The sequence below is a fragment of the Lethenteron reissneri genome, chromosome 30, assembly GCF_015708825.2.
Source record: "Lethenteron reissneri isolate LAM-NWPU_2019-01 chromosome 30, ASM1570882v1, whole genome shotgun sequence".
NCBI classification, from domain to species: Eukaryota; Metazoa; Chordata; class Hyperoartia; order Petromyzontiformes; family Petromyzontidae; genus Lethenteron; species Lethenteron reissneri.
The window spans coordinates 7529302-7541692 of NC_083808.1; the positions used below are offsets into that span (position 1 = coordinate 7529302).

General features: G+C 42.1%; 1 protein-coding gene across 1 annotated transcript; it reads left to right on the top strand.

Moving 5' to 3' along the window:
• The first annotated feature begins 1087 nt into the window (after nt 1–1087).
• Nucleotides 1088–11012, top strand: PPT1 (palmitoyl-protein thioesterase 1). Its single transcript, XM_061562977.1, has 9 exons — nt 1088–1286; nt 3067–3176; nt 5412–5539; nt 7059–7129; nt 7570–7672; nt 8263–8353; nt 8816–8914; nt 9204–9275; nt 9991–11012. The coding sequence occupies exons 1-9, from the start codon at nt 1112–1114 to the stop codon at nt 10111–10113; spliced, it is 972 nt and encodes a 323-aa protein (XP_061418961.1). The 5' UTR covers nt 1088–1111; the 3' UTR covers nt 10114–11012.
• The last annotated feature ends 1379 nt before the right edge of the window (nt 11013–12391 follow it).

The following is a 12391-nucleotide window of genomic DNA, read 5'->3' on the forward strand; positions in this document are numbered from 1 at the left end:
GCCAATTAGTAATGTTCGTCACGGAAACACAACGTGCCATGAGGTACTACTTCAGCACACCGGTGTGTTGGAGAGCAAGCGCCGTGTGGTTAATGCAGACTTGATTTCTTGCAAAAAGTATCTCTTTGGTGTTCGAGCATCTCCTGTTTTATTGCCGGTAAGGGTAAAAACCTATTATTATTTTTCATACTTTGATACTGGCAAGCAAGATCCCAGGAAATAGCTGCTCATTCCGGGCTATAAATTGTCTGATAGTGCATTGTCTTTTTGTTGTTTGCCTTTTGGCATTCGCTGGTCTGACACCGGTGAGACAGGCCAATCAATTTCAAAGACAATGCTCATTTAATAATCATCAGAGCATGTTCACCACGAGTACCCTGTATGGTTAATGCAGACTTTATTCCTTGCAAAATATATATTTCTTTGGTGTTTGAACATCTCAACGCTTCCTGTTGTATTGCCAGAAGGGGTAAAAAATATATTTGTATTTTTCATACTTTGATACTGGCAAGCAAGGGTCCCACGATAAGAGGGAGGCGAGGTGGGGGGGAGGGTCAAGGTGGGGGGAGCGAGGTGGGGGGGGGCGAGGTAGGGGCGAAGTGGGGGGGGCGAGGTGGGGGCGAGGTGGGGGAACGAGGTGGTGGGGGCGAGGTGGGGGGGAGCGAGGTGGGGGGGGGGCGAGGTAGGAGCGAGGTGGGGGGGGCGAGGTGGGGGAACGAGGTGGGGGGGGCGAGGTGGGGGGGAGCGGGTGGGGGGGCGAGGTGGGGGGGCGAGGTCGGGGTGAGCGAGGTGGGGGGGGCGAGGTGGGGGGGGGTGAGGTGGGGGGGGCGAGGTGGGGGAACGAGGTGGGGGGGAGCGAGTTGGTGGGGGCGAGGTGGGGGGGGCGAGGTGGGGGGGGTGAGGTGGGGGGGGCGAGGTGGGGGGGAGCGAGGTGGGGGGGCGAGGTGGGGGGGGCGAGGTGGGGGGGGGCGAGGTGGGGGGGGGGCGAGGTGGGGGGGAGCGAGGTGGGGGAACGAGTTGGTGGGGGCGAGATGGGGGGGTAAAGGTGATAAGGGGGGGCAGCTGGCCCAGTGTGACGTCACCGCCCACCGCACGCGTCACTGAGAGAGCCATGGCCGCCTGCGTGCCCCGTAACTCGCGGCTTCTCCCCGCGTTCTGCGCGACCCTCTTCGCGGCGGTTCTGCTCTCCTCCCGAAGCTCCTCCGCCTTCTCCCTCCTGCCGAAGACCTCACCGGGAGGACGCAATGGCTCCTCCGTGGTCCCGCTGGTCATGTGGCACGGCATGGGTATGTGTCGCGTGTGTGGTGTGTGTTGTGTAATGGGGAGCGGTGGTGCAGCGGTTAGCGCTACGCTCACGGCCAACACCGGTGACGATTTTTCTGAACCGGTCCTTGGCCTCCCACTAGGTCGACTCGGCCTCAAATGTGTACCGGTGTGTAGTAAACATCGCACAGTGGGGGAGACAAAGGCGGACCAGCTGCGTGTGTGTGTGTGTGTACTTCCTGGCTAATTGCAGAGTGTAATTGGACTGCTATGTCGCCTATTGTTTAATTAAGCTAATTCCTTTAGAACGGCTCATTGATTTTAGTTTGTTGGCTTCGTACAGTGCGAAAGAAGTTCAACATACAGTGACAGTGCGGTAGGAGAATAATTGATGTTGCCGGTAGAATATTGTGGATCATAATGCATTTCACACGAGTGTGTCTGTCAATAATGCAGAGTAAATTACATCCTTTGAGATAGTCCCATATGCTCTTACAGAGTTACAGGTGGTTGGTCTATGGTGTACTGTGTGTACAGAATGTGTTATTTGTGTATATTGTAGTATTCTTAGTTTCTGGTATACATCATCACATCTTTATATACTGTCTGCCTTTGTCAGTGTAAGGTAATACTGTGTGTGCATGTAGTTTGTTCACTATAAATCATCTTATACTCGATGCTTGTGTATGTGTCCGTGTCAGGATGTGTGTTATCGTTATCCAATATGGTTTTCTAAGTCTGATGCAGCACTGTGTGCATGCGGTGTATTCTTTATTGATGGTATTCTTAAGTCGTATGGTATTCTGTGTCCAGTATATGACTGCATGTCATAACCACATTACTGTGTTTGGTAAAACGTGTTGCAGATTACTACACTGTGAACTTCTGAATGATAAACAATGAGGACTTGGATGATGAGTGCAGGCTGTAATGTGAGCTGCGTCAGCGTGTTACTTGGAAAGCCCCTTGAACTGTAGTGATGTGGGCTAACCTCGTGACTGGCTCGCAGAGCACAGAGAAAATAAATGCTACGGTTAAAAAGCAGAACCTGAATCATCAACAGGGGCTTTCCATTGTATAATGCCCAGTACAATGAGCATCCATCCCATTGCCATCAACAAAGCAATGTTGAATTGTCTAGGCAAATGGGAATTTTAAGACTGAGTGTATAGCTTTATCCCATGCTGAATAAATGTATCTAATATCCATAATGCAGGTTTTTTTGGGTTAATCTAATATGCTTGTATCAACTATGCTTGTTCCATTTGCTGTTGCCTCCTGTCCCAGCAGCTTTGTTTTGAACGTTATCCAACTGGGTTTGGAAGCCTTAAATGCGTTAGCCGTGCCCCCATCTGTCTTTATGTCTGTGTAACAGGGAGTCTGGGTTAATATTGTAAAGATGATCCGGTGTACACAATGCTTTAGTGTAACAGTTGTGTTGCTATCAGGGACCTATCCTGGAGAAAAACGAACACATTTTTAAAAAGGGTTGCCAAAAAAGTGCCGATTAAAACCAGCGCTAAAAGAATAATTAACAACCTTACATCGGCCAAGGTGAAATCCACATCACACGTGACAGTGTATTGTGACAGCACGCGTCACACGCCGTGTGACATCTCTTCGTGTGGCTTTGGAAGGTAAAGTTATCATAACTGAATAAACATACTTGTGAAGACAAGCGCATGTGGGATAGCCAAACTCATGTGGGAGAGCGTTATGCTTGATTTTTCTTGTTGTTCAGCGCTCAACCAAATTCATTGTTTCGTCTGTTTTTTTACCCTACCCCCCCACACACTATTACAGGTGACAGCTGCTGCAACCCGCTTAGTTTGGGCAGCTTTAAGAAGATGATAGAGGGAAAAATTCCCAACATCTACGTGCTTTCACTTAAGATTGGAGATAGTATGCTGCAGGTACAACAGCACTTACCATACTTTTTTTAAATTAATTGACTGTTTCGTAATTAGCATGCTACAAGGATTGTAATAATGCACAGAACATACATGAATAGCAGTAATTATCAGCATATGTTTCATGATATATTAAAAATAATTGAGTGGCAAAGATTACTTTAATGTTGTTTAAATCATGTTTACAGTTGAGCCATTTTTAAAGGACTGCATTGCCTGATTCTATTTATATCTAAATTACTTCAACATTGAATCTTGTTTTCTTGTAATAACAAATGATAAACTAGTGTACCACTGGGGAAAATAATAGAACACCGCACAGGGAAAATAATGTGTGAAATGTAATCATAATGATTGGAAAATTACCACCAATTTATATATCACACATATTTAAAAAGATGTTTTACATATGAAATCTACACCCCTACGAAGAACACAGCTTGTTCTTTGGTTATTTCGGTAAAGTCACGTAGAAAGAAAATAAATTAAATAGTAGAATACGACGTTTCGATTGCAACACAAGCAACCATCATCAGGTAAGTGTGAAATTGGAAAAACAGAGACACACAGAGAGATGTGTGAAAATCCAAATTTCACATTTAACTTCTAATTTAGCAATCTTTGGAGATCGTAATCAACCAGGCTATGCATTAACTGTGTTATCCGACTCTCTGTGTTGCATTGCATTATATTTCCAAAAAAATTGCTAAGTTTGTTTTCTCAAACTGCCTATTTCTCTCTCTAAAATTTACCAGGCTCTCATAGGTCCATTCGTTCTTTCTCTCCTCCGACTGCTTCGGGGTGGATTTCCACACAACTCTCTCTAAAATTTACCAGGCTTGCTGGGTCTTTCTCTCCCCCTGCCGCCGCGGGGTGGATTTCCACACAGCTCTCTCATTGACATGCTAATTTCTCTGCTCCAGCAGCTGCTCCAACAGACCCACCTTTTTCTCTGCCCCCCCCCTCTCTCTATTTAAGGCCTCGACACAGGCATTGGGTCTCTGTGTGTCTATGTTGTGTGTCTCTCTCTGTGTCTCTGTGCTGTCTCTCTCTGCTTGTGTGTCTGTCTGTGTGTCTATGTTGTGTGTCTCTCTCTGTGTGTCTCTGTGTTGTCTCTCTGTGTGTCTCTGTGTTGTCTCTCTCTGCTTGTGTGTCTGTCTGTGTGTCTATGTTGTGTGTCTCTCTCTGTGTGTCTCTGTGTTGTCTCTCTCTACTTATGTGTCTATCTGTGTGTCTATGTTGTGTGTCTCTCTCTGTGTGTCTCTGTGTTGTCTCTCTCTGCTTGTGTGTCTGTCTGTGTGTCTATGTTGTGTGTCTCTCTCTGTGTGTCTCTGTGTTGTCTCTCTCTACTTATGTGTCTATCTGTGTGTCTGTGTTGTGTGTCTCTCTCTGTGTGTCTCTGTGTTGTCTCTCTCTACTTATGTGTCTATCTGTGTGTCTGTGTTGTGTCTCTCTCTGTGTGTCTCTGTGTTGTCTCTCTCTGCTTGTGTGTCTGTCTGTGTCTATGTTGTGTCTCTCTCTGTGTGTCTCTGTGTTGTCTTGCTCTGCCTGTGTGTATGTCGGTGTGTCTCCGTGTCTGTGTTTTGTCTCTCTCTCAAATTTAGTTCTATCTGATGACGGTTGCTTGTGTTGCAATCGAAACGTCGTATTCTATTATTTTATTTATTTTATTTATTTCTACGTGACTTTACCGAAAGAACCAAAGAGTAATTCCTGCACTCACAATAACTTCAAATCAAGTTTGAACACAGATTGTCCTATATTTCAGACCAAGGTATTGCAGGTAATTAATTCGCAATACCGTATGGGGTGGAGTGGGTGACCCATTGGTTAGGCCACAGCACTTTGAGCTCAGCCACTTGAGTTCAATTCCCAGCAATGGCTAACATCAGTGGCGAGTGACATCACAAACAGTTCTCGGCAGCTCTTCACCACCCGCACTGGCCAGCAAGATGAAATTTGGTCCAACAAACCCCATGACTAACAGCATGGGGAGGTTTTCAGCAGTTTATTGACAAAGGGTTGAAACGTATGTATGAGTTACAAAAAACAATGCCTTCCCATCTGAAGAATTAATACAAATTTGTAAGATAAATTTACTATTGGACTGAAACCTTTATAAATGAGCTCTTACCCATGAAAATCACATTTACGGATGCTATGAAGTAGGAGTTCGTGTTATAAATAATACTGTGAACTTTTATGTATCATCTCTGGCCATATTTTTTCATTGTGCAGGATGTGACCAATGGCTTCTTCATGAACGTGAATGACCAGGTGGACTTGGTTTGTCACATGTTGCGCAAGGACCCTAACCTGCATAATGGATACAATGCCATGGGCTTTTCCCAAGGAGGCCAGTTCCTGTAAGTGTTAAATAGAAAGTCTAAAAACAGGTTTTTTGATATGTGTTATCACCACCAACTTCCTCTTTCTCAAAATGGTTGTTCTCACAGATCGAGGCGTGTAATGATCCATTGGGTGATTAAAATAGATGCTTAGGCTCACAACAGATGGATCATATCACGAACGTTGTATGTAATTGGTTCGCGTCACTCCTGAAGTCACTCGAAGCACTGCATTGAACATCATAATGAGTTATAAACCGTGAGGGTTGTGGGGTAAGGCAGTAATGCTTTGGCATTCAAATATTTCCACCCATTGCAGCATTTTATGATCTGCACAACATTCTCCACTGATCTTCCTGTCCAAGGCATTCACAATGTAAAAAAAAACTATTTGATTCTTGGATTTAATCATGGCCCTGAATGGCAATAATTAATGACATCACAAGGGAGGCAAATTATTACATGCCTACTATATAATATGCTCTTCTGGTAGATTACTGATATGTGACACAACCAATACTTTATTTCCACTGTACAACTGAGCTCCACTAGGTCTGTGCGGCTCAGGAGGTGCCAGGTTTTCCCACTGATGAAGTACATTGTCGTGGTGTACTGACTGATGTTGCATGCATGTGTCTTTAACCCTGCATGCTAGGTCCCAAGCCAGATTCAAATGTATTATGGTTCCTGCTTAGCACTGAAAATAGACAGTGGAAACCACCAATTTTTTTTATTATATTGCTTTACTCAGGAGAGCCTCCTTAAGTCTCAACTTCCGAAATCTTCACAGTAGGGGGCGACGATTACCATGCGTTTCATAATCAAGTAATTGTGCGAGTATTTTTTTCTTGGGCAAATTTTCTTTCGTGATGCTGACACACAGTGGCCTACTTTTCTTCGAATGGCGTCATGTGTGATCTTTAACGTCCACCGTGGTCAATACACCCTCGGTACTAACCAGGACGGCCTGCCGGAATTGAATGCGAACCTCTGCAACAAGCTAGATTTGAAGCTTTCGTGACTGCAATGATTCATATTCTTAGGTTTTTTCGGTAAAGTCACGTAGGTAAAAAATTTAAATTAATAAAAAAAAATCACGACGTTTCAGAGGCAACACAAGCTTCCGTCTTCAGGGGTGGAACCGTCACAGCACTATAGCTGTACTTGATACAGAACCGTCACAGCACGATAGCTGTATCAAGTACAGCTATCGTATCAAGTACAGCTATCGTGCTGTGACGGTTCCACCTGAAGACGGAAGCTTGTGTTGCCTCCGAAACGTCGTGATTTTTATTTTATTTTTATTTTACTTTTATTAATTTTAATTTTTTACCTACGTGACTTTACCGAAAAAACCTAAGAATATACTCTGCAACAAGCGTTCAACCTGCTACCAGTGGGCCATGTCACCACTGCGTGAGGCCACGCTGGCTCGGCCCAGATGTGCGAGTGGATGGTACAAAGCTTCTCTTAAAAAACACAGGGGCATGGGTTCACCGATAATTGCATTGAACTGATGGTGTTGTTGTCTCTGCAGGAGAGCGGTTGCGCAGCGCTGCCCAGACCCTCCCATGCGGAATCTCATCTCGGTGGGAGGGCAGCACCAGGGTGCGTTATGTCATCAGCACTTCGTTGAATCTTCATCCCCATCTCTTTATTATAAACCCACGTTTGCCTTAATGTGCTAATTTGTTGTCTAATACTGTGTAGCTTTTGCTTGCATATTTGTATTGAATGTATTTTCAATGCTGTTAATTTATTCTGCACTTATACAGTAATGTAAGAAAAAATAAAACTGCTTTCTGGAAATGTACCTTTTTCATCTAAGTTTATTTTTACTACCCTATAAATGTAGGCAGGTCGATGTGAAATTATAACAAATGTTGCGATCTTTAATTGGAGTATTAATTAAAATCTCAATGGATATATTAAAGTAGAATTATAGGCTATAATTCAGTGCAGATTTTACATTCTTGAAAGATTAAAATGATTGGTGGTGCCTAATCCAGTGCTTGAACTGTTGAAATGCAACACACGATGTTCCACAGGAGTCTATGGATTTCCAAAGTGCCCTGGTGCGGAATACCACTTGTGTGACTACATAAGAAAGCTGCTCAACAAGGAAGCATACCAGCCGCAGATCCAGAAGATGTAGGGCACCTTTTGAAGTATTTAAATATATCATGAAAAATGCATGTCTTAACATACAATGTGAAAACTGGTTTACGTTATTAAATGTGTGGCAATTCCATTTTACTGCATTGCAGTCGTTTAAGTCAAGATGATGAGATTGACGTTGGATATAATTACACCTTGTTTTATAAGGGGGTGCTGCCATGGTATAATGGATAGCACACTGGACTTGCAATCCGTTGTTTGCTGGTCTGATCTCGGGGTTTTCCCACACCTCTCAATCCGCCACTATAAATGGGTACGCTGCAGTCGATCGGCAGGTCACGTCTGGTGGGATAATGTGTGGGTACTCCCACCTCTACCAAGATGTCCAGCCAGCATGGAAGAGTAGGCCAAATGCCCTCTAGTGGAGGCCCTTCTGCCAGCAGTGGCGTTCGCAATAAATCGTAGGGTTTACCATTGATATTGCAAGGACAGACAAAATATGATGCTGTTTGCTAAAAATATGCTTTATTTATTCATTCAGCCTGTCGAGACAAGAGCGCGCGGGTCACGATGGAACCGCTTAAGATGATATTGAATGGGATGTTTTGTTGAATGTTAAATAGGATTGTCCAAGCTGAATACTGGCACGACTCGCTGAATGAAGAGCTCTACATTAACAACAGTGTGTTCCTGGCCGACATTAATCAGGAGAGGGTGAGATGCTGCTTCGGTGATATCAACGAGTATATATTTTTATGGCTCCTCAATATTAATAGTCTTAACTGTGTTAACCTTGTAGATATATGACCAAAAATTATAACTAATACACATTTACATGTAATATGATGTTAAATGTCTCGATACGGCTGGCAAAAAGCCAGTAATAGTTTAGTTATTTTATGTAAAATCTAATTGCGATACCACGTTGGCAGTGGTCCATAAGCACGCAAAAGACCTCTGCTATGTCGAAGGGCCTTTGCCCGAAACATAATCCATTATACATAATTTGCTATTAGAGCAGTGTTATTGATGATTGTAAGTTTTAGTTATTTGAAATGTAGGCACAGTTTTGGAATCCATGCTACACTTTTGGATTTGTAAAACAATGTTGCAACACGCATTTAATGTTGTGGGCAGCAGTTAATTTCCCTTGTTTGTGATTCCCATTTTTCACAGGTTGTCAACCCATCGTACCGTGAAAACTTGAAGAAACTTAACAAGTTTGTGATGGTTATGTTTAACCAGGATCAAATGGTTGAACCAAAAGAGTCAGAGGTAAAAAAAAATATTTAAAAAACTGGAATTACCAAACCTAAATATGATTTAATTACACGAGATACTTAACAAAAACATATATACAGTATAGGGTGATCCAATTATATATATAACCCACTGCTTTCTAATGACCCTCGTACAGGTAGATTATAATGCCATATTCATACTGTTCTATTGATTCTTAATAAACAAATACATTCTGCAAATGTTGCAACTGGAGACATCTCTCGCAAATCATATTTCAGTCGTATCACATCGTTGTGCTCGGATTTTCCCCTGCCTATGTTAGTGGTTTGGCTTCTACAAGCCCGGACAGGCGGTGGAAATCTACAAGCTGCAGGACAGCTCCCTCTACACAGAGGTAAGTTTGCACAGCACAGCATCACCGGTATAAAATGAGTAGAAATGTGTTGTGTTGGATCACGTTGCGGATTTAACCTTGCATACTTGATATGATCCGTTTAGAGTACATTGGGACTCATGCCCTTTGCAAAGCACAACTGCATTAGCATATACATAGTGAGTTTTTATTTTGTGGGCTATTTTATAATCCGTGGTCTGTGTGCGGCGACTGGCAGAGGGCCCCCACTTGTGCTTGGTCAGCATGCGGCCAAAGGAGCTAAAGCATCTGTTTAGTGGAAAGTACACTCTCTGTTGTGCGGTTTGGCGCATTCATTCGTAATCAATTCCAAAGTATAGTTTTAATGACTCGAAAGTGAAATTAATGAGCATAGTTGTAACGGAGCCACACAGTCTGAGAGACACACAATGCACTCCCAAATTGTACAAGGTGCATTGTATGCTTTGTAATATCCATCGGCTGTCATATGAGCTTAGGCTAATTTGACTACATATATTGTAAATAATGACTATGAGGTTTCGAGCAGTTTGAAATGTGCCCAAGATAACTGGAACAGACTGAACACCTTTGAGACGCGAGCTTTTCCTTTTAAACATGAACATAATCAATTGCAGAGGAATAAAAATGACTGCAGTATTCGTGCGTTTTAGACTTGATGGATTTAAATAAGGCAAAAGTGACTTTTACACATTATAAATGTTGGGGTTGCTTGCAGGATCGCTTGGGGCTCAAGGAGATGGACCAGGCTGGGAAGCTCGTGTTTCTGTCATCCGACACGGACCATCTGCAATTCACTGACGAGTGGTTTGATGAAAATCTATTGTCCTACCTGAAATGAAGATGAGACAAATATGATGCGGGGGGTGTGAATATTTTTTTCTGAGAATGTAAAATTGCGGTAGGCTGGTGGGTTTTTTTATTATTAAATAGGGGTTTTCTTGTTGTTTTCATTGCTTCTAATAAAATGTGTCACTTGGGTAGTTGTAAGTATTTTCATGCTATACACTTATGTGGTTTATACTCTTGGGTTTTTTCGGTCAAGTCACGTAGGTAAAAAAGAAAATGAATATATTAAATTACGATGTTTCGGAGGCAACACAAGCTTCCGTCTTCAGGTGGAACCGTCACAGCAAATTTACTGGAAAATTATGGACCCTAGAATTAACTTACGTGGTTTGTTGTGGGGGTACCGTTCACACTTTTGACATCTATGGAACAAGTAAACAAGCCAATCTTTAAATGGTAATTACGCACTTTATAATAGCATATTGCTTTATTTTGCTTATATACATTCATATGATGAACAATTTTTGACACATTGTATCACTATGTTCTGCTTAACGTTGGTAAAGCTTCAGATGTATAAAATAACAGCACGTATGTTTAAATTTGCACTGATATAGAAGGATTAAATATTGCAAGTACCGTGTTAACATTTAATAGCTGCGCTCATAATACCTATATATCCAAACTTACTGCAATAGATTGACGAACAGGTAGTTTTTAGTCAGGTATCAGTCTATGCATCCAGTAGCGTTACACAGTTTACAAAGGTAAAGGGGTAGCCCTGCAGTTAGTTGCCCACACCACTGCTGCTGGAATGGCCTTGCAGTATCTTAATTTAAAACTTAGTATTTACCCATTTAGAGGGAAGGGGGGCAGCATTATCTTGCAATGATTTCCCATGCAAAGCTGGAGCAACACTTGCCAATAAAATGTTCACAAAAAATGTTGAAAGTATTTTGGTGTGCTTTGATTGTGCATGACTACCACCAAGCCACCACCCCTTATGGAATTATTTTAAAAATAAATTATTTTAAAAATGCAACGTTTTGTTGAGACAAAGATACTATGTGGCATATCCGCAATCGGGGGTTTCACACATTCCGATAAAAAGCAGAAAAAATGGCACAAATTTCCGTTTTTTTCATACGTAAGATGACACGTGCGTCTTTTTAAAATAAGCTTGTATACATGCTGATATACAAGCCACCGGCGTTGATTCTGTCAAAAAACCCTGAAATTCACGTATTGACGTTAATGTTTATGTAAATGCTACTCTGTATCGTAACAATCACCAGTCATTTAACATTTAAGGTGAGCTTAGAACAGATACACTCAAAGTAGTTTGTGAACGGTGATTTGATATCGCTAAGAAGACACGACCAGATTTTAACGTTTCAATTACTGTTCATCTGAAAATATACCGAGAGGCTCATGAGCTTAATGAAAGGCGTAATTTTCTGTTTTAATTCACACCGTGTCAACTAACGGCGCAGGAAATCACGAGTTGCGTCATGCCAAAAAAGCTGTCATTGTCCGCCCTTTATTTTGCAACCAAAGAATCCGTAACTGAAATTCCAGTTTTCGATCAATAGATGGCACGACAATACCATCACGAATGCTGACGTTCACTGCTTATGTGTTTTTGCAAAGGCAGTATTGTGGTGGGAAATGATGGTGGCTTTGGCAGGCTTTCATCCAGCAGTGGATTGACCATGGCTGATGATAATTATGCAGTATATTTCAAAACTAGAGTACTTGTACAGCTTTTTACAACCAAAGAAAATACGATATATTAGTATTGTAATGTAAGCGAACTAACCAATTGTGACATTCTGATTTAGAATCCCCTTTTGATATTAAGTAAAACCTGATGGACATTGTTTAACTAATTCTAGATTTGAAGTTTTCGTGACTGCAAGGATTCATACTCTTTGTTTTTTTCGGTAAAGTCACGTAGGTAAAATTTTTAAATAAATTAAATCACGACGTTTCGGGTGCAACACAAGCGTCCTTCTTCAGCTGGGGACAACTTAGCGAAAGCACACCGCTTAAGTGTGACACACTTGAACATGATACTTGATGTGTGACACACTTAAGTGGTTGTGCTTTCGCTAAGTTGTCCCCACCTGAAGAAGGACGCTTGTGTTGCGCCCGAAACGTCGTGATTTATTTTATTTAAAAATTTTACCTACGTGACTTTACCGAAAAAAACAATGAGTATTGTTTAACTAGATGATTAGAATATGTACAGAGGAATCAAATATTTGGGGGTTAATGTAATTTTATGTATATAAAAAAATCAATTTTCTATACAGCACTGTCAATCGACT